General features: G+C 34.5%; 1 protein-coding gene across 10 annotated transcripts in view; it reads left to right on the forward strand.

The window, feature by feature from the left end:
* The window catches only part of LOC143911227 (CUGBP Elav-like family member 2), a 605,340-nt gene that overhangs the window by 493,802 nt on the left and 88,305 nt on the right, over nucleotides 1-23,233 (forward strand). For 9 of the 10 annotated variants that reach the window (XM_077430030.1, XM_077430026.1, XM_077430029.1 and 6 more), the window contains one exon: nucleotides 11,437-12,051. In XM_077430030.1, the coding sequence (XP_077286156.1) occupies nucleotides 11,930-12,051 (122 nt within the window). In that variant the 5' untranslated portion in view covers nucleotides 11,437-11,929. Of the gene's footprint in view, nucleotides 1-11,436; nucleotides 12,052-21,251; nucleotides 21,531-23,233 lie in introns of those variants that run through there. The other variant, XM_077430032.1, reaches the window with a different exon arrangement.

Here is a 23,233-nt window from a genome sequence, read left to right on the forward strand (position 1 = left end):
CATAAAGCGTCTCTCCATCAATTGTTTTCCCGGCGCGTGAGGAAACGACTCGCGCTCTGGCAACACTGGCAAACTTAACCCGTGTTCACTGCAGGCAATTAATGGCGCGCGCTAACAACGCTCGTTAATTTATATTTATTTGTTTTAATTCACAACGTCGAATCTGTAACAGTAATTACACAGATAAATTTAAAAACTACACCCGCCTACGATTTGTTCCACAGCCTTACAAACGACCGAATTCTCCCTTACGCACTTGGAACACGCCAAGTTGGTGACTGCAACGACTTGATTCTGAACGATTTCAATTAAAATAAAGTCACAAATTTAGTGCTGCGATACCACCTTTATTACACATTATATGTGTGGATGCTATGTCCCAAAAAATTAAATTTTTTATCGTTTGAAAAAAGCAGTACGACACCCTTTCGTCAAACGCGAAAATTCTAAGCATGCCGCTTTCGCCTTTGTGCACTGACATGTATAAGAACTATAAAGGGTCGTATAACTGTGGCAGTTTTGTATTTTATAAGGCTATTAACAATCGTAAACTGCTATTTTTCGGGAAAATGCTTTATACGGTGTGCTTAATTGCGATTTTTGCTCCGTTTTAATTTGATACGTAGCATAGCTGAAAAGTTACTTTCTATCCAATGAATTCACTAATCAGTTAGTGCACTAACGTGTGGGCTTTATTCGTGACTTTATCCGATTTATATACAACATCAACCTGGTTTTTATTCTACAGTATTAAAATGCAAACCATAAATACCATTTCTTTAAAATATTTTCATCAAAATTAAAAAAACTTGCCATCATGATGTCATGGCTATATCGAATTAATCTACCTTAATATTGCGTAAAACCTTTCGAAATAAAAATGGGACACCAATTTGCTTAAGTGAATTGTGTTCAATAGAAATAAAATGATCTAAAAGTGGTGTGAAATATAACACTGTCTGTAAACAAATACCTAGCTTAAGTACCTACCTATTACATACATATCTACAATGACCGGTACTAACCGTAACAGCCAAATTTTTTTGACAATAAACTTAGTTTCGTATAAATGTTTACATTTGGAAAGGTTCGCCTATATCGGGTTCGAATATTAGATATTAAATAAATATCGAAGTCATTTCGATATAGTTCCAAAATTACAAAAAAAAAGTACGATATTTCAGCTATTACTAACGATGAATTTTATTGCTATTTCAAAAGCTTCAATTAAAATCGACTGCTTCTTAAAATTATTCCGAGTATTTCTGCAGTGTTGCTGGTAAAGTTTGGATGTTTGTGACTCTAAGTCGATCATTTCCTATGAGTTTGCCAATTTATCCGATTTCATTGTTGAAACGAATCTTCATCAAATTGGTAAAACCATTCTACTAACTATTTCCCAACAATACGTTTGTATGTATGATTTCAAATTTATAATCTTTGAATTTTATATGTACAAGTTTAATACCATAGGTGTCGCTCAGGGGTTTTTAAAACCTGTGATATCATCATGGTAAAATTTAAATTAAAAAATAAATAAATTAATGTTCAATGCAAAATTTATTCATTGCTTAGTGCTTAATTTTTTGGATCATTGCTTGGCTCCTTCTCAGTAGTACTGCCACACCTGGGTGAGCTTTCAATTTGATATTCGGCGACCATCCTCGACAGTTGAACTCCACGACGGCATTTTCACTACTTTCAAAGTGCATTTGGCCAAATGGTATGTAAATTTGCTCACGAACAGCCTAATTCGAGTTTCGTGTTTGCTCGCACCGCAGCAGTCGACTAAAAATATAAACGCTTCCAAAGGCGTTAGGTGTGAAAGGTGTACGAGGGAATGGAAGAGGGGTGAATAACGCACTCGGGCGACAATATTGTTTCATATTTTAGAGGGTGGATCGCAGGGGGAGGTGGGTGAGCTTATCGGCCCCGAGCGATAAGCAATCCGGCTTCAGTTACACACACACACACATCCCACTTTAATGTAACGTTTATTATTATTTCTACGACTTTAATGTGAGCTTCGATGGTAGATATCCCCCGTCGCTTTCCACATATGTGTGTGCGGGGAGGTGTTATTATTGAACGCGTTCGCTTTTAAGATAAACAAAAATCGATGGGTTGCGTTATAAACGTGGTGTTTGTATAGCCGTATCGCGCCTAGTGACTTATTGTTTGCCGAGTGCGAAAGCCTAATATTCTCTCTTTTTTGTGAGGCATTATATTGATCGAATTTTATCGTCTGACAATTATACCTATCTAAAAATCGAGTTATGTAGAGCGTGAGGTTCGAAATATGCACATATGCCGTTTTATCTTCGCTTATTATCGACTCTGCCTTGTTTTGTGGTTGATAAGCTTTTTCCATCGTTATATTAAATGCAGAAAATTTCATATGAATTCATATCTTTGTATCTATATGTATATCCGACAGATTGAACTTCATAATAAAAAAATCGATAATTAAACTTACATACACGTTCACACATCCCCGTTATGAGAGCATTTTTGATACAAATTGAGCGCAAATGTAGAGAAACTTACACAAGACAAAAGTTCTACTTCCAGTTGTTTGATTTTGTACAAATTTTTTTATTACTTTAAATCACTATAATTATTATGCACATTAAATATCAATAAAATAAAAATAATTATTAAAAGCTCAAAATAAAATAATGACATATTGTTTCAAAAATAAATACTACTTCCGGTTTAAGGATTCTGACCAAAACCTTATTAGCTCTAAGTTAATACATAAATAATACAATTATAAATTTTCAGCTTGATACGTTCAGGGGTATGGAAAGAATCGTGGTCACAACATTTTTGACTTTACTAAGAGTAAAAAATCCTACTTCCAGATTATTAAATTTAGTGAAAAGTACACATGTTTAAGGGTTCGAAAAAAATTGTGGAAGAAAAATCGAACTACAATAAACTGCCACTTCCGGTTGACGGGTGCTTAACAAATTTTATACATAACTTGGTATTAAGCTTAAACCTCTAGATATGAAATTTCAATATATCAACTATTCATACTTCTCATCCACATATTCCGTTTTCCATCTATCTATATCTCCCAGTAATACCGATCATAAAGCGGTCTATACTCATTTGAGTACATTGAACTATATATAAGCATTCTGGAATGCCAAAATTCATATTTAATATGATTGACAAATTTTGTCTCCAATTAATATCATTGTGGAATAGATCCTTTTGACAGAACGACATCCAAATTTCATTTTAATTTTGCAAATCCGTTCTGCTTGGTTCACGCAGGTAGGTGGCAAAACTTTAAAAATTGTAGTCTAGGATCCAAGTTGAAGTACCATGAGATATGTATGTATGTTGCAAAAATTATTGTTTATTCATTGAAAACGTTTGATTTGCATAATAGACAAATAAACGCGCAATAATTCATCTTTATAGTAGATTATAGTGCTGAAATTCGCTGTAAGCTCTTTCGATATACGAAGAAAACTCTCTGAAAATACCAATAAAATCAATTTTCCGGTAAAGCGTGGAATGTGTATAACACTCAAATGTATTCCCGTCTACAAATCTAACGATTAATTCTTCTCGCGACGCAAATAAATTTGAAAAATTCCTAATCCGTCACGATTTTTATCGGTAAACGCTGTGAGTTAGGTGGGTAATATTATAAGCTGTGCGATCTCGCGCGTGTTTGCTGAACGCTCGAGAGCATCACTTTAATAAATAAACGCTTCAGGTTGTCTGAAAACAATAACGTGTGAAAATTGTTTTTACAAAATCGACCCTTACAAGCTCGCTGACAGTATTTATTCAATGTCTTGAAAATAGTTCACAACAGCCATATATAAGATCGGTACATATGAATGTACATATGTAAAACGTACATTCCGTATTCAAATGTGTACCATACATATGAACATAAATATATTTATGTCTTCTTGAGACTTATACATATCTAATTTAGCTAATGAGGTCCTCGCGTAAAGCAATTTCTGCAAATTAGTTGCATGTAAGTATACATGTAAGCAGTGGTGGCTCGTGCATAGAAGCTTCGGCGCTGCAGCACCCCCAGAAAAATTACAGAAAAATCGCATTTACAACTTGTATTTAGATATTTGACATGTATACATATATATGTATGTATGTAAGTTAATACAATCTCTTATATTATTAACAGATTTGAAAATTTTAGTTAAGTAAATACTTCAGATGAACTCAAGTGGCCCTAAGGGTGAACCTTGAGGAACTCCTGAAGGGTTATGTCTAGAAGTCGATACATGCCCTTAATTGTAACTTATTTGACCTCCGTTTTTAATATAAAAGGATAGTCATCTAAGCAAATTTCCATGAATGTCATATGCAAATAATTTTTAAATGAGTTATCTGTATTTTACCTAACCAAGGGCCTTTTAAAAATTTGTATAAATTACACTTATACATTTCACTTGTGAATTCGAGAAGATTCGTATTGCGTACAATTGTATAAGTACAATAATTATTTTCCAGCACAACACGGAATTACTGCAAGCGTTTAGATCTCCATTTAACATAGCACAATACTTTTTTGAGCATGAAAGCATTTCAAAATCCATAAAGATATGGCGTAACATAAAAACGTGCGCAGGTATCAAGGGGTAGTATACATACAAATAGCATTTGGCCAGTATACACGGTAACTTTGCGACACCCTATACCAGGTCGACAATACAAGAACGTTCCGATTACTTTTTCAACGTGCAAATCGCGTTTCGCGCGTAACGAGCATCATCAACAAGTAGCCGCATCTCCGGGGTTAATTAACCGAGCCACCCCGTGCACACCCCCCACCCCGAGATAACGGCTTATTTTTAATGTGTCAACGGCCGTAACGGCCGGCGATTATGCCGCGCCAGTTTTCCGCTCTGTTACTTACCATAAACACGACACCCCGCCTGGCCACCCCATCAGATAGGGGGTGGGTGGGTGGGTGGATGAGCCCCTCGTTAGCTGGCGGCCGCTGAGGAAAATTATGCGCGGCCCTTGTTGACTCTCAGTGACGCCCGCTTCTAGTGGCAACCCTGATATTTGTGTTACTCTCTTGAACAAACCGATTACCGCCAAAATAAACTAGAACTTCCGTGACGACGTCTTTACTTCCTGCAGACACTCGCTTGTTATTTCCGATATTTCCAATACATAGCAATGTGTCTTGTGTTGCTAACAAACGCCACACCAGTGTTTCTCTATCCTTTCTGGGAAATGATTCACGTATGGTTTTCTGAGTACTATTCATTTAAGTAAACATTTATTTTACATACATCTATAAATAATACAAATCTAACCATAGCATAACCCAAATTATGAATTGGAAAAAATATACCTAGTATAAATATTACAGTGTTCAATTGACCTCTTACTATAGGTATAATGGCTACCTACTTTCAATCATCAATATATTGTTTAATATGGACATACATACATGTATGTATATGTTGGATGAAGATAATTCAATGCTAATAGTTTTCAATAGTGGTCCAATGCTGACAGTGAATTTCTACGGTATAGCACAATGTATTTTTAATTGTGCATATAAGCATTTAGTTTATGTGATGCAAAGATGCTATGTATGTATGTATGTAATCAGCAACTTAGATCAGTGGTTACTGTATAATGCTATCAACTGAGGGGTCATTTGTTCAATCCCTGGATTGGTTCTACTGGCCAGGCCTTAGATTATGTGAATCTAGATGGATCGTTTCCTATCAGAATTTGCAAATTGATCTGATTTCATTGTTGAAACGGTTCCAAACAACTTGGAAACCTATCCCCATTGATCATCATTATTAAAATATGATTTTAAACTTATAATAATAATGTGATAAAGTATATGTGAACAAATGTGTCGCCTTAAGAGGGCTGGACACCAGCCCTTTGTCCATACAAACGTATTACACTTCTCCCTTCTTCAATTATAGCAATTTAAATTGGTCCAGTTTCGGAGGAGAAAACTGGAGAATACGAAACCTCAATTTTGTCGATTTAAATACGTATTATCTGGTCGAAGCGCAACTATCGCATTCACTCAATATATATGTATATATTGATATATATTGTCGCATTCACTCAATATATATATCGAAGAAAGGAACGGCAACAAAATTAAGGTTTCGGGTATACAGCCCTCTTGAGCGTATGATGTAATGTAAATATAAATTTTCACCATGGTAAATATAAACTTTTATTTAAAACAAAAAATAAAACGTACATGTTTTATTCAACATATGTTTGTACATACATGACAGTAATTACCCCAAGGCGACACATATGGATGTACATATTATATGTTAAAATTATTTTTTTTAACTATGTAAGTACCAATAATTTTTCAAACATAACATAGCATCTTTTTTCAATCAACACATTCTTGATAAACACCAAATTTGCTAAATTTACATTTTGTACATAGGTAGTAATTATAAGATTCAACAAATTCGAGATACAAATAGCTCAAATTTGCGAAAAACTGAAAAGGATACTGATTTTATTCGATCTGTTACGACAATTAAGACAGAAAAATCTAGAATTCTAACATGAGATGGTCGATCTGTGTTTTTTTTTTTTAATAACCGGAAGACTCCAGGTCGATCCTTGCTTGCTTATAAGAGTTTAACAATGTATCTGATTTAATTGTTGAAACGGTTCCTCATAAAAATATTAGCCACCTACCCTCTATTTGTCACCTTTATACTATATTGTATGTATTCATTTAGCCATAGATGTCGCCTTAGGAAAACCGGTAATGGTAACATGATTTTATTTTATTTTTATTTATGTACATATGTACATACATTCATATCTGCCATGACAGGAATTACCCCAAGGCAACACATATTGTTAGATTATTTTTGTAAGTACTAACGATTTTGAAGCATAACAGTACATACTTATAGATTTTAAATAGAGACATCTATGGATAATCCAATAATTTTTATTAATTTAATACACAGCAAATTTCCCAGAATTAAATTATGTAATTACATTTATAAGATTCAACAAATTCAAGATACTAATAACTCAAATTTGCTAGAAACTGAGGACGATACCAATTTATTGGATCCGTCACAACAATTTAACTAGTCATATTGGAATAGCCTAAGAAGAGACGACTGGTCTGTGTTTTTTTAATAACCAGAATAGATCGCCAGTCATATCTACTGGTATATGTACAATAGCCCTCCAGTTTATATATGTACATACATATATGAATACATCCAAAAGAAACCATTTGATTGAGAAGAGATGAATATTTTTGTGGTGTTGATACAATCCATTTATTTGAAATCTATGATAATCGCTGTACTGGTACTACGAGCTGAGAGGTTTCGTTAAAAACGAGGGTTCAATAAAAAAAATTCCCTTTCCTTTATATTTCAGAAAATATTCGTTAGCACGAATTGTAAGCATAGTTTGAATTCTGTATCGATTTAATCAACTGAGGTAGCTACCGATAGCTGTTATATTTGCGCATTGTTGTGTCAATATGAAAATTCTTATCAAGCGCTCTGTGGGAAATGAGAATTTCTTGAAATTTCCGATAACCATCCGCCATTTTGTTTTTTGGGAACGTTAGGCACAAGTTGATGAAGCAGGTGACTCAAAGGAATATTTTCAAATTACCATTATACCAATTCAAATATATATATATATATATATATATATATATTCCGTTATATTTGAAGCTATGTACACAAGCGCACCTTTCGACACGGTTCCCTGTTTGTTGTAGCTCGATTTATCTTATCATTTCGATTACGCGAATATACATACATACATACATATACACCGATGGCAATTTGTGTTCTATATTATGTTGCGTTATATAGCGCATATTTCATTTTGGAAACACTCCATTTTCGTGAATTCGATAGAACGACATTAAGTTTGCGAGCGTCTGCGTCAACAAAAGTTTTGAATAGAGGCGTGCAAAAGTTGTCGAAACACTATACACTGACTCATTTCATTTTATTTCCAAAAGTAACTTTTTCAGGTTAAATTTGTTGTTTTCGAACGCTACTTTGTACTCTTTCGCATATAATGGTAATTTATCTTGTGGTCCTGCAACTTTTGCTCGGATTGTATCGAACGGAATGAAGTATCCACGATGAGAATATGCAACTTACACAAACTTGAATTTGACCCGTATTTTATATCCATCTATGTACATACATATATACATTTATGCTGTCCATAATATTATACAAACACATTTTGTAAAATCAATACCGAGTCTCGTAAGCCATTCGCATAATTAGATAGATTTCCAATGAAGGAATGACCTTTTCTCCTCAATATAAAACAATCGCATGCGAGTGCTGTTTAGAAGGAAAACTATACCTATGTATACAGTATGTATGTACATATGTACTGAACCACTGGGAAGAGGAAAATTTCACATTTAGTCATCGACATAACAATTTAAAATATCCTTTGCAAATCAAAATTTATTTAAAAAGTAAACCATTCAAAATCTATGTAATGTATCAGACGATTTGATTCGATTTTTCTCTTATGGTGCTAAAAATTTCACAAGCCACCATGATGATAGCTCGTATACATAAATGATTAATCATGTCAATTTGTGAATGAAATCAAACAGAAATAGTGTTTTTGGAACTGAAAATTGGACTTCCGCAACTTTCCGCCAATATATTGAATAATATTAAATGAATATCCTGAAACATTAGACTGAAAGCTCGGCGTCTTAAAATAATTTCAGTCGGAATAGTTGCGTGCCAAAAACATTACCCCAAAATAAAATGAAATATATTGAATATTAGTGGTTTCACCCGGCTTCGCTCGGTATTTGTTATATAAACCCCTTAAACATGACTAATGTAATAGTAAACATTTTATTAAATTTATTTGAATTGTTTTATTTTATATAAATTTATTTGACTGTCACGAACAAACAAACATATAAACTAAGTCTCTTTCGAAATTATATGTATACCAGGCTCCCCCCGGTGCCTTCGCCTTCAGCGCTCCTCGGGACTTCGCGCCCTGGGCTTTTGAATCCTTTGAATCGAAAGAAAAACCAATCGGCGCCTATGAATCGAAAAAAAAAATCGAATTTGTTGTTTACGAACCAACCAACGAAGGTTACATATCGTCAACCCGGAAGAAAAACGTCACATTAGCGACTTGTATAATAAAAAAAATGCGGTAATGTTTGTAATTGGCCAGGAAGGCGCATTGGGGTTACCTGTGAGGCCTTCCTGGTACAGAAAGCTTTTGATAAATTAAATCATTGTATTTTATTAAAGAAAATGTCCGCATACGGATTTCATGACGGATTGTTCCATTTTTTTAGATCTTATCTTCTGGATTGTCAACAATTTGTAGCCTTCGGTTCCGCTCACTCCCGTGTCTATATCGCTGGCTCAGGAGTTCCAAAAGGCTCTAACCTAGGGCCCTTGTTATTCAATTTATTTGTAAATGATATAAGTAATAAACTGGTCAATTTTCGTTTCTCACTATACGCTGATGATTTAAAGCTCTATTTGAGTCTCGATTCTGAACGTTCTTGTGAGCTTTTACAAGATCATCTTAATGCTCTTCATGATTGGTCGTTAACCAACTGTTTGCCTCTTAATGTCTCCAAGTGCAAGGTTATGTGTTACTCCAGATCCAGATCCACCCCCGATCGTACCTTTCCATATCTTATTGGTAACTTTTTATTGAACTGGATCGATTCAACTGTTGATCTTGGGTTTGCATTCCAGAGTGACCTATATTTCTCTGTTCATATCGACTCTGTGTGTTGCTCTGCCTTACGAATGCTTGGGTTTGTATTTCGTAATTCTCGACACTACCATAATCCCGCTGTTTTGAGATTGCTGTACAATGCTCTAGTTAGGAGTATCTTGGAATACGCCTCTATGATCTGGAATCCTTACACTAAGTCTCTATCTGTGAAGCTTGAACTTGTCCAAAGATGATTTCTCAGACTGCTTTATAAGGAGCAATATGGGATTTACCCATACTTATTTCCTTCAAAATTTGTCATGGGTATGGTCGGCTACACTTCTCTTGACCACAGGAGGAGTGTTGCCCTCATCAAGTTTTTGTTTTCCATATTTAGAGGCTGTATCTCCTGTCCGTCTATCCTGGCTGAGTTGGGCCTTCATGCTCCAGAGAGTGTGATATGAACCCGCCATTTTCCCCTTTTTCACACTCCTTTGGCTAGAACTGTGGCTTTTAGTTATTCTCCCATTCCTCGCGGCCTCCGTTTCTTAAATTCACTGGATGGTGCCATTGACATTTGTCACGTTTCTCTTCATTCTCTGCACCACTTCCTAAGTTATGGAGGTCGCGAACATTTATAAAGGTTGAGTTAGTGTTTTTAATTATGATTTCATGTTTTATTTAGTTATCTTTTCCTTATGTAATTTGTATATTTGTATATATTTTTATTTTATTTTTTATTTTATTAATTGAAAAATCAACAGACAGGATGTACATAGATATGTATAAATAAACAAATAGTAAATAAATAATATATGTAACATCCAAGTCCAATAATAGATTTTTACAAAAATGAAAAAGATAAATATAAGGAAAACAAATTAAAAAGTAAAGAATAAAGGCATGATAAAATATGTAGAACATTGCATAATTAAACTATAGTATTAAAATATTTGGAAAAGGTTATAAAATAGAATATAAGAAGAAATTGAAATTTACAAATATAAAACAAATGAAAAAGGTAAATACAAAATAAACAAATGAAAAGGAAAAGAATGAAAGCTATAATATGATTAAATAGCACATTACATAACTAAACTAAAGTATAAAAATATTGGAAATATTGGAAAAATAGAATAGGAGAAGAAATGAATCAATCGGTCAAGATTCTCTTGATGTTAGACTTGAATTGATGTAGGGAAATACCAAATAGATCAACCTCATTCAGCTCTCCGTTAAACATACGATAAACGCGCTGCAGATAAAAATATTTTTGGGAATTAGTATTGAAAGGATCAAGTGAAAAGAGTGCAACGCGTCTAGAGTACCGAACTGGGATTCTGAAATTAACCTTATTCAGTAAATCAGAACAATCAAGGAAACCATTTATGAGCTTAAAGAAGAATATAGCATCAGTATGTCGTCGCCTGACAGAAAGATTGTTAAAAGAAAGGATTTTTAAAATGTCGGAAACAGTAGAATGGGTATAGGTAGGAAAAAGGTAGCGTAAGGATTTAATAAATTTAAGTTGAACTTTCTCAATACAACTAATATGGGATAATATAATTTGTTTATATAACTTGTATCATTTCCTTTTGTACTTCTTAATCTTTTTAGCACACTCGTCGCTTTGGAGCAATCTGTTAGACGAGTGTGCTTGATTAATTGATTTTGTAAAAAAAATATTGAATATGTGTATTTTTATTGTTATAGGATTGTATGCGTGTGAGTGATTACGCGCTAGAAGTGAATCGGAAGAAGTGCTGGCAACACAGCAGCAGCAGTACGTGCGGGCGGGTGGGGCGGACGGAGGGTGGGTACCAGTGTGTGAGTGTATCTGTGTCTGATAAGATAAGATAAGAGATACACGCCGGGCAGATGTTGAGGTGAGGTGAGGTGAGGTGAGGTGAGGTGAGGTGAGGTGAGGTGAGGTGAAGTGAGTGAAGTGAGGTGCGAGGGGATTGGGTGGTTGTATGGAAGTGGTGGCAATGAGTCGCAGGTGACGCGGCGGCAGTGGCGCGACAACGGTTGGGGTGTTGGGCGGCAGTGGCAGCGGCAGTCCCCCGCCGCCACACTGTCGCTGAAGACGACGGGGCCACCGCCCCAGGGCGCTGCTGCGGCCGCCCTTGCCGTAGGCTGCGTGCTGCGGGGCGTCGCGCTGGCGTCGCGGCGCGCACAACTCCAACAGCATCACCACTGGCCTGCGATGCTGCACTCGCTGGACGCCCTCGCCGGCAAGATCTCGCCAGGGGCGTTGGACGGCAATGCCAACAGGCTGCCGGCCATCACCAAGGCAGATGTCGCCAGGCCGCAGACCTCCCCCACAGAGTAAGTCCTCCACCTTTATTATTGGACTAGGTTAAGGCATATTAAGCTATTAATTTAAAAAAAAATCGAATTTGACCAACCCATGACTTTATCTATGTATTTGAGGAATATAAGAAAGTCACAAAACAAAATTCTATATTGAACCGTACAGCCACATTCACACATACCGGCAGCATTATCAAAAACAAATATTTATTATTTATTTTTATTCTAAACAGACCATTGTGGCATAACAGGAATTCCTAAAGCGCCACAATGGTCAAAAAATATAACACAAAAAAAAACAAAATAACAATTAAACATAAACATAAATACATCCATACATATAAAAAATAGCATTTAATAATAACAGATATAGTAAAAATAACAAATAAAATATAGCATAAGGAATGCCTTGCACCTACAGCCAGTTTCAATAAATATGTAAGAAACAACTACAAATACAAAACATCCCTGTAAGGCCCAAATGGAAGAGAGTTAATCAAAATTTCACTCATAAATCACAATCAATCATGAAAACAATGATGAGCGCAGACTACCAGATAAATGGGTTAGAGTAATTTCCGACAATTTACGCTCACTAAGGTGGAAAATATCACATTCAGTCTCGGCAGCAACGATTTCATTAAGAAGTCGAATAGCTCTTGGAATAGGAGCCATTCGAAAAAGGACTGTGCGGGCAGGAGGTACAGCCAGCAAATGATGATGTCTACCACGCACATAGTGATTAGGGACATAAAGTCCCAACTGCTCCAGCAACAACGGGCATGACGTATTACCACGTAAGAGCAGGAGAACGAAACGAAACGAAACGAAATATATAGCTATGACAGCATTTTCGATACAAATTGAGCGCAAGTGTATGGAAGTTGACAAGACAAAAGTTCTCCTTCCGACTGTCGGATTTTGTTCACATTTTTTTTATTAATTAAAATCACTATCAGTATTATACATAATAAATATCAAGACGATTCAAATCATTTAAAAGGTCAAAATAAAATAATGAAATATTGTTTTTAAAAAAAATACTACTTCTGGTTTACGAATTCTGAACCAAATCTTATCAGCTCTAACACGAATAATAAATAATACGAATATAAATTTTCAGCTTGATAAGTTCAGGGGTGTGGATAGAGTAGTGGCGACAACATTTTTGCCTTTTCTAAGAGGAAAAAATCCCACTTCCGGTTTATTAAATTTAGTGATTTTTTTTTTATTTTCATTACATTGATACAAGAATTATACTTGAATATGTGCTCATGTGTACCCTTCACGAGAAAATTCAAATATAATCAATGTAATGAAAATTTAAAAAAAAAAAAAACAAATCTCTCGTAGCCGGTTTATGTGCGTACGAAAATGCTCTCATAGCACGTTAACGTGTACATATGTACATATGTACGTATCTTTCATTATCGAATTTTGTTTTTTATACTTCTTATATTTCTCAAATACATACATAGATAAAGTTTTGAGTTGGTCACATCCGATTTTTAAAAGCAACACCATTATACATAGACCATACCACTGCCGAAGATTATTCACCAGTCTTCCGCCGGACCTGACTGTTGGCCTTTGGTCTTTCCTTGGATTACTAATCGCAGAAGATCAAATTTATGGCTCAACATCACCACGTCCCACTCAGTGTGTTTTCACCCTTAATTACACTCGTAACTAGGAGACTTCTACCTTTGGTTATCCATCCAAGAGAGAATCTTTACTATTTATACATAAAAACGCTTTTTACTATCTCATAGATATAAAATCAGCCTCTTCATCAGAATGAATCCTGAAATGGATGATTAAATAGGACAGGGAGGGAACATTGTGGAGGTACAATAATCCAAAGCTGCTGTTTTATAAACATTCATTTACTTAATCGTTGTCACCATTGTCTTACATTTTCTTTGTGAACATCGTCGTTTATTACAATCATTAGCATAACTTTAACAGATTTGTTTCATATTAAATTAGTACAAAAACTAATAGAATCAGTCATCCAATGAGCTTCTAAAATTGTCAGTGCAATATTTCCTTGAAACTTACTACGTAAACGTAGGCAATATTACATGTACAAGTTTTGTCACTGACCAAACGGCAGACATACTCTACAATAAATACGTATATACAGTATCCTTTTGCTACATCTTTTCGATTGATATGAAAGGATTTCTTTTCTCCTCGACGGAAAACTAGCTCCTCAAAACGATGCGATGCCCAATTTCCGTACTTGAAACGAGTTTCGCATGGGGAGTGCAAATAACGCGGAAGCCCAACTGGCTCAAGGGCGACCCAAAGTTGTTAATTTTGTAAACGAGTAACGCTAACCTCTTAGTTTGGTTTTCAATAATTAAGATGGAAGCGGTTAGAATAGCGGTAACTGCAAAAGTTTCCAACTAAAGCACTGTGTGTATTCAGCGAAAGGGGTATCCGCTCCCCAAAATCGAGAACTCCTACAACGAACAACTTTCTAAGCAACGGCCTAAGTTTGCTCGTTGTAATGCAAAAATGTTTCATTTTTATTGCGCTATAAAATGGTGCGGCTCTGTATAGCGGCGATCGCATTTATAAACTGCATTTGTATGTATTTTCGACTCAAACTCGGTCGCTTACATTATTTATTTCAGATAAAAACATTCATTTAAATAATTGAACCACTGCAGTCGTAGACTATTTAGATTTTTTTTCATACATATATACGTATAAATTTGCACCGTTTTCAAGCATTATTCTGATTTAAGACTATTTAATGTTAAAATGGCAAACCAAACTAAGTACAAATCAGCTATCAGCTTCCAAATTGGCTGTCATTAAAAAAGTTTTATTGATTTGAAAAACTAACATCTAAAAAAATATCTTATATATGTATGTAGGCACATATGCCATAGTGCCATGACAGGTCACCTAAAACTAATACTATGGCTAATTTGCTATTTATTCAATCAAATTATACGATGTAGGTGTATATGTACATATTTACACACATATATGAATTACAAACCGCAAGAATACGTATGCTTGCAACAATCAGCAAATTGGGACTAGCCGATTTTTAGAAAGAGGAAGGGATGCTGATTTTATTTGACCCGTCACAATAATTAAACTAGATAATTTGGAAAATTCTAACAAGAGATGGTCGATCTGGATTTAATGACCAGTCAGATCTCGTCAGCAGGGGTAGACGTAATCTTTATCACCGAATAATTTGAATAAAGTGTTTGTTTCCGGCTGGGATTTGAATCCATGACCTGTCTACTGGTAAACAATCGCTTGACCGATGAATAAAATTGTTCTTTACATATATTATATTATATTTCTTTATACAGGCTACACCCAGTTTTATTAACACGACATATATTGTCAATATTGTACATATATTCAAAGTCAATTACAAACATCGATCATCAAACATAACAATCACATAGAGACATGTATAAGACATCAATCAAGATCTGGCCAGCAGCATGGGGTCAGGGATTGAACCCGTGACCACACAATCGAAAACATTACATACTAACCTGTAACATTAGTAGTTATTTAGTAGAGAACATGAACACCATCCATAAAAGATACTACGCAATGTCACAAGGTTCTCATATATTAATTGACATTCTAAAAGCCAACAACTGTGATTTTTTATAATAAAAACATTCAATAATATAATTAAATAAATTATTCAATAAATGGGAAATGAAAAGATGATTACTAAAATAAAACATATAACGAGGAAACACGTAGATTTAATAATAAAGATCTAAACGAGGAGCAATATAAAAAGCTTGTAATCAGTGAATTAAAAAAAGAATATGAGAAAGTATGAAAGCTTATTCCTATACATCTAATTAATCAAGAGTTAGATTAAATTGATAGAAGAGTTCTAAAAATTACTAAAAAAGCTATTATATTTGTTAAATTTATGATTATTTTGAGAAAAGATGTATTTTTTATTTATAAATGAAGTATTAATTAAGTTTTTATAAGATGAGAGTAAATAAGAGTGAAACAAGTAACTATTACGTTGCAGTAAGTTGCAAAGGAGTGGTAGAAAGCCGCGTATGGATAGCTAGCTGTCATCACTTCGATCTGACACAAAACTATTATGTAAATTTTAATGAGTTCGTTAGTGATTAAACTCCTCTAGCTAATAATTTTAGCACCAATATCTTACTTCAATGTTAACCAGCTTTCATATTTAGTTTATAGGTAAAATATCAAAGTGACCTGAAGAGTGGAAGTGGTTCAAAATCAAATCATAAATTTTTGACGGGCAGGAATTTTATTGCATCGACTAATAAAGAGTTTGTAAAAATGGGTCTTTTTGAGAATATAATAGAATAGAATTGTTATTAAATGAATATATGTATGTAACAATTAGCACATTTACATTATATTTAGAATTTTTCAGACCCGTGGAATATCCGCTTAACCGCGTAATGAATTATTATTAAAAGCGCTCTACTTTTGTCAATCCGATCCGAAATTAATTTGATAGACTGACAAAGCCGCTTTTTGTATATAAGTTGAATTTAATTTAATAATTTTGAATTTATTTCGACGTTAAAATCAATCAGTTATGTACTATGTCCACGTTCATTTGAACGTGGACATATACAACGCGTACGAGTATTTGAAAAGGGCTTTTCATGATTTAAATTACATAATCGATTTATCGAATAGAATTTATATTCGCGATAATATTTCCATTTGGCTTACCTTCAATGTAAATCATATTAAATTAAAACAGTTAAAATTACTGTTTATCATACTTTATTTAATCCATTAAATATAATATTTATAAAATTAAAAGATGATACTTCTAAAGGTCGGTTTATATTATCCAGCCTGCACGTCAACAAGTCGGCACAAAATTGCACGAAAAAGACTACTTCTATTCATACTGTTGCATAGGGGTGGGTGGAGGATCCAAATAACAAAAGGCCAAAGTCGCTTCACAGCATTTATTGGGTGATTAAGGAGATCCACGCACAGCCAGTGCTCCGTCCAGAATGCCTTGGTATGGCCTAAGTACCTGCTGGTAAAGGGCAGGTCGCTCAGTGCATCTCCCTCGACACGTTTGTTTACATATTGTTATAGTCACGTACCAGATATGCAGTCCCAGGGTCTCGGCACGCAGTCCCACACTTTCGCACTGTCAGTTGTGAGAACTCTAGCGGGAGTGCCGTTACCGACCACTCAATTCAATTCAAGTCAATTTGGGGGTCTCTATTGCTAGCCGACTGCACTTAAGCCTGGAGATAATCCTCGAAAACCAATTATAAACATCGGTAAACAATTTATAGAGTAATTTTACAGAGTATCATTGTGACATACATACATATATGTATAAATTTAAGAAATATTAAATTAATAAAAAAAAACAAGATGCTGAAATCTCGAGATTTGCGAGAAAATGTGTAAGATTGCCATTCTGCTGGAACCGTTTCAATGAAAATCAGATAAATTGGCAAACTCTCATAGGAAAAGATCAACCTGGAGACATATATTCAAGGTCTGGCCAGCAGCATCGGGCCAGGGATTGAACCCGAGACCGCTCAGTAGAAAACATTGCACGCTAATCACTGGTCTATGCTGCTGGTTAATGCAATATGCTATGTATTATGTACAATGGTATAAAACTTACATAGAGCATTTTTCCTGCTTATGCTTAGCAGAGTATATAATTTTATTTTGTGTATTTTTATTTTTTTCGATTCATCTCTTTTTCATTTACACGCGTTCTAAACTCGACAAAGCCTCCGTGGCAGCGGCGACGCCGCAATCGAGTTAGGAAAATTGTCTTTTCCAGTTTCTTGTTCATCTCGTTTCCGTTTTTCTTTTATTCCCCAATACACCGCCGAAATATTTCGCTGTTGCGTGGAAACGTATTCAAATCGACATGCTATCGCGACTGATAAAACCTTTTTTCTTCTTATTCTTCTCCTCTGCCTGCCCCTCTTTTTCGTCGGTTTTCTCACCAACCACCCCCTCCCACCCTTATTGAATAGGATTTCATAAAAAAAATCATTGGAAATGCTCAAACGCGTCTCGAACCGGAATATCGGAAGATAGTTTTTCCCGATTTCAACGCCGCATCACTTCAAGACACCTTTGTCTAATATAAACGATAAATTTACATATTGTGAAAAAAAACATTTTCAACGAAATACAATACTATTGATATTTACAATCTATGTACATATATACATTTTATACATTTCATATTGAGGCATTTAATTTTTAAACTCCCATTGGTGCAGACTATCAAAAAGCATTTCAGTAGTGCGCTCGCCAAATTGTTGGTTAATTAAACTTGTGGCTTCAACTTTGCTTTCATTAAAATCTGCCGTGTATATATTTCGAATTTTACAAAACAAAACTCTCGCAAAATTCGAACTACATACCCAGAATTGAATTACTGAACAACGTTGAAATTTATTCAATATCCCGTACGTGGAAAATATATTTATACAATAAATAGCTGCATGTTAAAAAAAAGAAATACTCTTGAATTTTCGGTAAAAGCACGGTAGGTACTCTTATCTGTGGTGCGCACATACGTTATCGTCGCTTTATCGGGACGGTTATCTCAGGAGAATACTCGGAAGATTACGTGTCGCCTTTTTGTTGGATACTGTTCTTGATAAGACCACTCTTCTACATATACATACAAGAGCCGGTGAACTAAACAGGTGAAATGAACCCAAAGACCAATTTGAATATCAAAATACACTCTCTATTACGCCGTTTTGAATAGATAGCCCTAATTACAATGTGACGCTTCGCGTTTTCAAACTATTAATAACTTTTTTACATACATACTTTATATACTTATATACTTATATACATACTTTATATACTTATATACATACTTTATATACTTATATACATACTTTATATACGTATATATACTTATCGATAATAAATTTCCGGTTTCAAATTAGCACTCTTATTTGGCGACCTTTATCAATATTGTCGGCCAAGACGTTCGATGTTGTTTCAATACTACCAAGTACATACATACTTGCAATATCGTTTACCGATAATAGTAATATGTATAAATGCTTTAAACATTTACTGCCTTTTTCCATTTTATCTACGGTTTTAAATCATGTGTAGATTTAGAGGTCGTTCCGTGTATAAAGGCCTACCCCCACTCCGCATAAAATATGCGCACAATTTTGTAATATTATCCTTCTGAGAAATACTTCATTATACAGAGCATCAAATTCCAAATGTATCAATATTAATATTATTATATACATATATAGACACGCTAATCTATGTGTGGGTGTCCTAACGCTAGCCGAACATAATGAATGGATAAAAAGCCTAAACTTTGTATAAATTCATTCGGTGGTGTCGAACGGTTGAACTCTCGAACACAAATATCCTCTTATAGGTATACCTGAGTTCAGAGACTTGAATATTCAAATAGTTCTTTTTTTAAACATCAATTGAAACTTTTCGTTCTCGCCATATAAAAATACGTAATTATAAACATTTTATTTAGCGACGTTTTGAACAATTTTTTTGTTTTCATATTAAACAATTAAATATACATATTTTTAATTCAAATTCATATTGTAACTTTATTTTAAATCATGTATCAATCCGAAAGCACCCGTTGAAATTTCAATGGGCGTAATACTAGTATGTATATAAAAACGAACGCGATGTTTGTTTGTGGGTATGTGGGTATATAGAGATTGCATGGACATGTATGAGATATCATATCGATTTCGATTCCTTTTCAGTTGCGATTCCGAATTCCTTTTTCAGTTCCGGTTCAGGATTCCTTTTTCAGTTCCGGTTCCGGATTCGATATTGAGTTCTGGTTTCGGATACTTTTTTCAGTTTTGATTCCGGATGCCTGTTTCAATTCCGATTCCTGATCCGTGCTTCAGTTCCAATTTCCAATTCCTGTTTCAATTCCGAGTCCTGATCCCTGTTTCAGTTCCGATTTCTGATTCCTGCTTTAATTTCGATTCCTGATGCCTGTTTCAATTCAGAATTCCAATTTCTGTTTCAGTTCTGATTCCGATTAAGTATTATTATACGTATTGTAACTTTATTTTAAATCATGTATCAATTGGTTTCCGAAATCACCCGTTGGGGTGATTTCGGAATATAATATAATCTAATCAAATCAAAAATATAATCAAATACGGGCACAACACTAATATAATATAATCAAATACAATGTTACAGATTTATAATTGTAAATAATAATTTAATAACTCCTACTATTTATATCACAAAGCCTTCAAATATGGCGTCGAACTCAAATTTGAAGTTTACAAATTGGCTTAGAGAAACTCGACGGATATTTAGTTACTGGTGAGTTTTGGTTCGATTAACCACACCTAAAGTTTCAGTTTACGCGGTTTCTCTTCGTATAAACAAAATACCGTATTTCTCTGCTCTGTTTGTTATTAGTTGAATTTGAACTACACTTTCGATATACCTTATACCAGAGAAAATTTATAATTAATATAAGTGGCTTTAGACGTTATATTGTTGTCAAGTGACGATTGTCCACAGACATTCCTAAATAATTTTAGCATCAGTCGTATTTGATGTTGGGTGCTTGACGTATGTCCGATAAAAACTTCTCTGTTTGTTTATATTACTCGCAAGATGGGCAAGCATCGTTAAAAATTGCACAATGCATTCAAGAACACACAATAAACAACATGGGATACATTTTTATAAGTAAATTGATCTGATTGTATTCCGTGCGTTGTAGTGTAGACGTACCGTGTAATATTGACACAATTTATTTATTCGTAAGGGTCCTTCTATTATCATAACATGTCTCTGCCTTATACATAAAATTCGATATCCACTCAAAACCTAGATAGTATTTCAAAAATTATTTTATTTCGCACGCATGCGGACGTTAGCCTGTTAACACACCACGTTCTACAAATAATCATTTCAATACATGAAATATGTGTATTCCGTATCTTTTGCGCGTTCTACAAATTGTATATAACACACGATACGACAGCGTCCCAATCATCACGATGACACTGAACTATCATCAATTTAATAATAATAATAACCCAGTTTATTTATTAATTTAAACGCGCAAACATCGCATCCTTACCCACATGCAGCAGTGTGTCAATAATCGATAATGCACGAGCAATTGCATATTTTTTCTTCTATCTAGAAAGTGCAACCGGTCGTTGCAATTCAGTCGCGACGCGCGCTTCCCGACCGACGCTCGGCGTCGATTAAATACGCGATTGTGGCGCCCTCTTTTCACGGTCAAGCCTTCGTCGAGATATCGGCCAGCATCTGATACAAATAAATAGTTTTAATTTTGCGGTTTCCGGTGTGCGAATTCGAAGTGGGCGCGGGCGCCAAAAACCACACCTCGAGAATCGAGTCATGCACAGAGTGAGCATGCTGTCTCTGCTGCAGCAAATCAAAGAAGAGGCGTCTTATTACGACGAAAAGCTGATGGACGATAAGTTAGTATTGGATTGTCGAATTGTGTGGTTAAGTCAGTGGCGTCACGTGGCTGACCACGTGGTCGCGCGATGTGCGCTTGCACTATTATTGCACGTTGCACGCGTTCGGTGTGATATCGCACGCATCGAATGCAATTATTCTTATCTGTGTTTTTGAAATGATTTGTGTATGTTGCATATTTGTATTTAATAATTTCATTAAGTATCAACATTTTAATTTTAGTATAGCAATGCCTCAACAATAGACTATATCGATGGCTTGGTGCACACATATTTTTTATGTCCATTTTTGAATTTGTATCTAATTTTAAGCTTGTATCAAATTTTAAGCCCGTAGATGCTGGAATAATTCAGGTTTTTCTTTTCAAGAAAATTTATGTATACCACATAAATGACATTGAAAAGAAAAACTCGAATTGTACCAGCATCTACAAACTTAAAATTCGATACAAATTCAAAAATAGACATACAATATCTGTGCACCAAGCCATCGATATGCAAGTTTTATACAAATCGTCAACTTGTTTCTTAACAAGTTTTAAATGGCATTGTACGCCTTTGAAGGCTTTTTTTTCTTTGAACTTTCAACAAATGTGTACAATATGAATTGTATGCGTTCTGCATGGATTATATTATATAATTCAATAGATGTGTTTGATATCTACTTGATTTCATACATTGTATTTATTGCTATTATAATATTAAAATTTACAAATAACAAGAATATCTACTTTTAAATTTCAATAATATGTTTATATATTTAATAAAAGCATTGATTAGTGTGAATTATTTTTATGTGCTTCAAAATGTGATCTAGTATTTCATAATATTTAATCATCTCTAATGAATTACATGCGTCATTGTGCATAATTTATCACTGATGCAATCCGGTGCATCAACATTCGCGGAACTTTTATTGAAACAGTAAGCAAAAAATTGGGTCGATACAATCTTACAATTTAATTATATTCCTGGGATATGGCTTATATTCGCTAGGTTTGTATCCAGGGTCGTAGCATGGGGGCAGATTACTTTAGGCGCAAGATTGGGGGGGCGCCAAAATGCGATTGGTTTTTACTTACCTCTTATACAGTTCATTTTAGGTATTAATTTATATGATTTTTTACAAATAATGTTTATTTAAATGTGAAATTTTACAAATAATGTTTATTTAAAATGCAGACGAGTGCTACGAGACACCTTATTTACGAAAATGACAATATTCTCCTTTTAGTTGAATTTATTTGTGCTCTTATTAAATGAGAATACGGTAATTTTTTATTTTACTTAATGGAATTATTCCAAAATGGTGAACAAAAAAAATAAACAATAAGGAGGGAGATAACATGTTTGCCCCGAGTGAAAACTACCCTAGCTATGATTCTGATTATATCCTTAATATAAAGCTTTTCTTAGTAGCATTTTGTTGCCGTATAAAAAATTTGATTAAAATGAAATTCGGCATTTTTATGTTCAAAATGAAGATTGACACCCAATAAAGATCTCAACAAGTTTCATTTTAAAAATAATTACGGGATCAAGAAAAAAATGATGATTTTCTGAACATAGCTTCCTCCATAAAAACGGACGTTGTGAGCGTGGCGCACCTTGTATAGGAGTTTATGGCGAACCAGCAGCTTCAAATCCTCGTTAATCATTCAAACCTTATCATAATTGACCCAATCAAAGTGCAAAAGGTGACT

Source organism: Arctopsyche grandis, chromosome 4, assembly GCF_051622035.1.
Source record: "Arctopsyche grandis isolate Sample6627 chromosome 4, ASM5162203v2, whole genome shotgun sequence".
NCBI lineage: Eukaryota > Metazoa > Arthropoda > Insecta > Trichoptera > Hydropsychidae > Arctopsyche > Arctopsyche grandis.